The sequence below is a fragment of the Nicotiana tabacum genome, chromosome 6 (genome assembly GCF_000715075.1).
Source record: "Nicotiana tabacum cultivar K326 chromosome 6, ASM71507v2, whole genome shotgun sequence".
NCBI lineage: Eukaryota > Viridiplantae > Streptophyta > Magnoliopsida > Solanales > Solanaceae > Nicotiana > Nicotiana tabacum.
Genome location: NC_134085.1, coordinates 1,694,328 through 1,698,027, shown reverse-complemented (window position 1 = coordinate 1,698,027; position 3,700 = coordinate 1,694,328). Strand labels below are relative to the sequence as shown.

At 35.8% G+C, this 3,700-nt stretch overlaps 1 protein-coding gene across 1 annotated transcript; it reads left to right on the top strand.

The window, feature by feature from the left end:
• The first annotated feature begins 1,344 nt into the window (after nucleotides 1-1,344).
• On the top strand, nucleotides 1,345-1,860 carry LOC142181554 (uncharacterized). The gene is made up of 2 exons (XM_075254469.1): nucleotides 1,345-1,535; nucleotides 1,650-1,860. Exons 1-2 carry the CDS (start codon nucleotides 1,345-1,347, stop codon nucleotides 1,858-1,860), a joined length of 402 nt encoding a protein of 133 aa, XP_075110570.1.
• The last annotated feature ends 1,840 nt before the right edge of the window (nucleotides 1,861-3,700 follow it).

Genomic DNA, 3,700 nt, shown 5'->3' with positions numbered 1-3,700 from the left:
GACAGCTGAGAAATTAGGAAACAATCATATATCTTTTAGCATCAATATATGAATGGTTCAATTTCAGGAAAGAAACGAAACGAATTCATTACATCAATAACCATTTTCCATAAATTATCCTTCTCAATTACGACTCAAAAACAAAAGTGTTACTAAATTACTAAAATAAATCAATTGTGGGCAACTGATTCCACTCATGCTTCTGCTCCTTACACTTTGAACACTTAACAGTCCATTCTCAACTTTAATCTTTGAAATCTTCAAACCAGAAAATATATCATAGATCTCAAATTAACGAATAGTGAATCACTGTCAGTTGAATGCACAACCAATTCGAAGTTAAGAGAGACTAATTTTCAGGCAAATTGTTCTTCAACATGTTGAACACATATGAAATCAATTTTCAGATCTATTGAATAACTATTCAGAGCAATAACAAGTTGAGATTCATTTAAATATAATCATTCATTAAACAGATGGTACAAGTTCAGGAAGTGCACCTAGAAAAACTCGAAAAACAAGCTTCAAATAGCCAAATAAAGGCTGAATCAAAGATGAGCAGGTTCAAACAGTAGAGCATTAGTAAACAGCTTCAATTCCAGGTGCAACCCATTTTTATGAAGTCCAGGTGAGAAATATAGAATACTTCCTTCAATCAACAACAACAACTAATTATTTTTGAGTATGAAAGCAGCCTAAACTTTTTACTTTTTATGTTTTTCCTCTCAGTTTTTAAAAGCTACAAAAATCAGATCTCAGTAAAGGAATTTTCAATCTCAAAATCTGTTCTCAGCTCTTTTTCGTGTGAGATCTGTGTTGAGATGGTTAGAGTGACAGCTGGTGACAGTTATAAAGATGAAGGCTTGAAGGGTGACAAAGTCAGTTAGGTGATAGTTGTATATAGTAGAAAGTTAGTTAATTAGTTAGTGTTAGAAGTTAATTATATATGCACACCACGTGTACAGTGTTACTGGCTAATAAGCCATTGTATTTTCTCTCCATTTTCTCTGTAATTGATAATTGTTTCCAAAATCTTCATCTTTTTCTTCCTTCGATTTAGTCTCAGCTTCACTCCTCCACCCTCTAATGGTGGATTTTATCATGGTATCGGAGCTTGAGTGACTCGATCGAGGACAGAGTAGTTCTATTTCTAGCTTTTGTTAAGACGATACTGTCAGTTCATAGATTTCCCTTTTGAGTTGAAATTGAAGCTCAACAATGGCAAATTTTGATATCGACAACCCTAGGCATCCATTATTCATGCAACCATCCGATAATCCTAGCAATGTGATAATTTCAATTTAGCTAAAAGGAACGGAAAACTATTCTTTCTGGAGCAAAGCTATGGTGATTGTGTTGCGAGCGAAGAGGAAATTAGGGTTTATTGATGGAAGTTGTACAAAGTCTCAATTCACTGAAGATTTGGGCGAGGACTGGGAGCGAGTCAATGCAACAGTGCTGACATGGATCATGAACACTGTATCTTCAGAATTGGTAAATGGTATTGTGTATACTGAAAATGCTCATGAGGTTTGGTTGGACCTTGAAGATCGATTCAACAAAGTCAATGATTCTAGAGTCTATAATCTCTAGCGAGAAATAGCTACAATCTCTCAAGGTACCTCTAGTATCTCTGTTTATCACTCTAGGTTGAAGTCATTACGGGATGAATATGGTTCTCTTTTACCCTCACTCCTAGTTACTGCTGGAACAAGAGATTTTATTGAACATCTAGAGCAACAAAGGCTTTTTCAGTTCTTAATGGGATTAAATGAATCATATGGAGCAATTAGAAGTCAAATTCTATTGCAATCTCCATCACCTTTAGTTAGTCGTGCCTTTTGCAATGTTAATAAATGAAGAGAATCAGAGGAAAGTCTATGTGTCTAATTCTCATATTAGCTTAGCAAATAAAATGAATGAATCCACAGTTTTCATGAGAACAAGAGGAAATCAGTCGAAGTTTAAAAGGCTAAATGACTTGTATTTTGAGTATTGCCACTTCAAAGGCCACTTCAAAGGCCACTTGTTACAAGTTGCATAGGTATCCACTTGGATACAAAGGAAAAAGGCAGCAACAATACAAGCAGGTAAATGCAACTGCGAATAATAGCAGTCATGTTCAAGAGAATGCCATGAATAAAGGAAAAGCTGAAATGCCTAAAGGAATGTCAAACTTCTTCAGTGAGAAGCAGTATGGCCAGATAATGAGGTTGCTAAACAAAGAGAAGGCAGAGGATCACACAGTTAATATGACAGGTAATTATGACTCATGTTTGTTGAAAGATTGTAGGGATCCTTGGATTATAGATACTGGAGCAACAGATCATATGGCTTCAAATCATAATATGTTGGACGATATAGTAAATTTACCTGAACATAGAAGATGTAATGTAGCCTGCCAAATGGTAAGTTTGTTCCTGTTACTTATCAAGGCAGTTATAATCTTACATGAGATGGTACCATACATGATGTGTTGTGTGTGCCTGAATTTAAATATAACTTACTGTCAGTTTCTAAATTGACAAGAGAGTTACAATGTTCAATGAATTTTTTCCAACATTTTGTGTCTTCCAGGATCTGTTCATTAGGAAGGTGAAGGGGATTGGTAAAGATTAAGGTGGTTTGTACCTCTTAATTCCAAAGAAAACAGACAAATACGAGGAAATCCAAAGGATTAGAAGTTGTCTTGCAACAGGATTTTGAAGATTGATGTTGAAACCTGGCATAAAAGGCTTGGACATATTCCAGTAGCTGTCATGAAGAAGCTAGATTTTATGAAGAATAAAGATTTTCTAGGTTGTAATATCAATAATTGTACTGTATGCCCTTTGGCTAGACAGACCCGAAGACCTTTCCCTCTTAGCAATAGTAGAGCAAGTGATATTTTTCAATTAGTTCATGCAGACATTTGGGGTCCATATAGAGTTACAACATACAATGGGAATAGAAACTTCTTAACACTTGTAGATGATCATTCCAAGATGATTTGGGTGTTTCTAATGAAATTGAAAAGGGACATTATTGTCTTGTTAAAATCATTCTTTAAACTTGTTCATGTGCAGTTTGGAAAGACAATTAAAATGTTAGGATCTGATAATGTTGCAGAATTCTTTAGCAAAAAATGTAAGGATTTCTTATCTAATTCAGGAGTTTTTCACCAAAGCAGTTGTCCACACACTCCATAACAAAATGGAGTGGTGGAAAGGAGACATAGGCACATCCTAGAGGTGGCAAAGGCATTGAGATTTCAAGACAGCATTCTACTACATTTCTGGGGAGATTGTGTGTTAACAGCTGTCTATCTTATAAATAGAATACCATTCTCAATTCTGGGGGGGCAGGTCTCCTTATGAGGTGTTTCACAAGTCCAAGCCAAGTCTGCTGCATTTAAGGGTTATAGGTTGTTTGTGTTATGCCACAGTTACAGAGAAAATTAATAAATTCTCACCTAGAGATATAGCAGCAGTTCACGCGGGGTACTCAATTTCTCAGAAGGGCTATAGATTGTATGATCTCAAGCCAGGAGATTTTTTGTGAGTAGAGATGTAACATTCAAGGAGAACATTTTTCCTTTCCAGAGAGGTGTAGATTTTCCACTATTTTTGGAGATTAATGATGCTCAAGCAGATATCTGAAAGGCACCTGCACAAGTGGTAGATCAGGAAGCAAACGCAAATGATGCAGGATAGGATGCAGC

What these genes read in the sequence shown, in the direction of transcription:
- LOC142181554 (XM_075254469.1), top strand. Translation starts at nt 1,345, where the DNA reads ATGGTGATTGTGTTGCGAGCGAAGAGGAAATTAGGGTTTATTGATGGA. An exon ending in GAAAATGCTCATGAGGTTTG is followed by an intron (nt 1,536 to 1,649) that starts GTTGGACCTTGA and finishes TTATCACTCTAG; the next exon opens with GTTGAAGTCATTACGGGATG.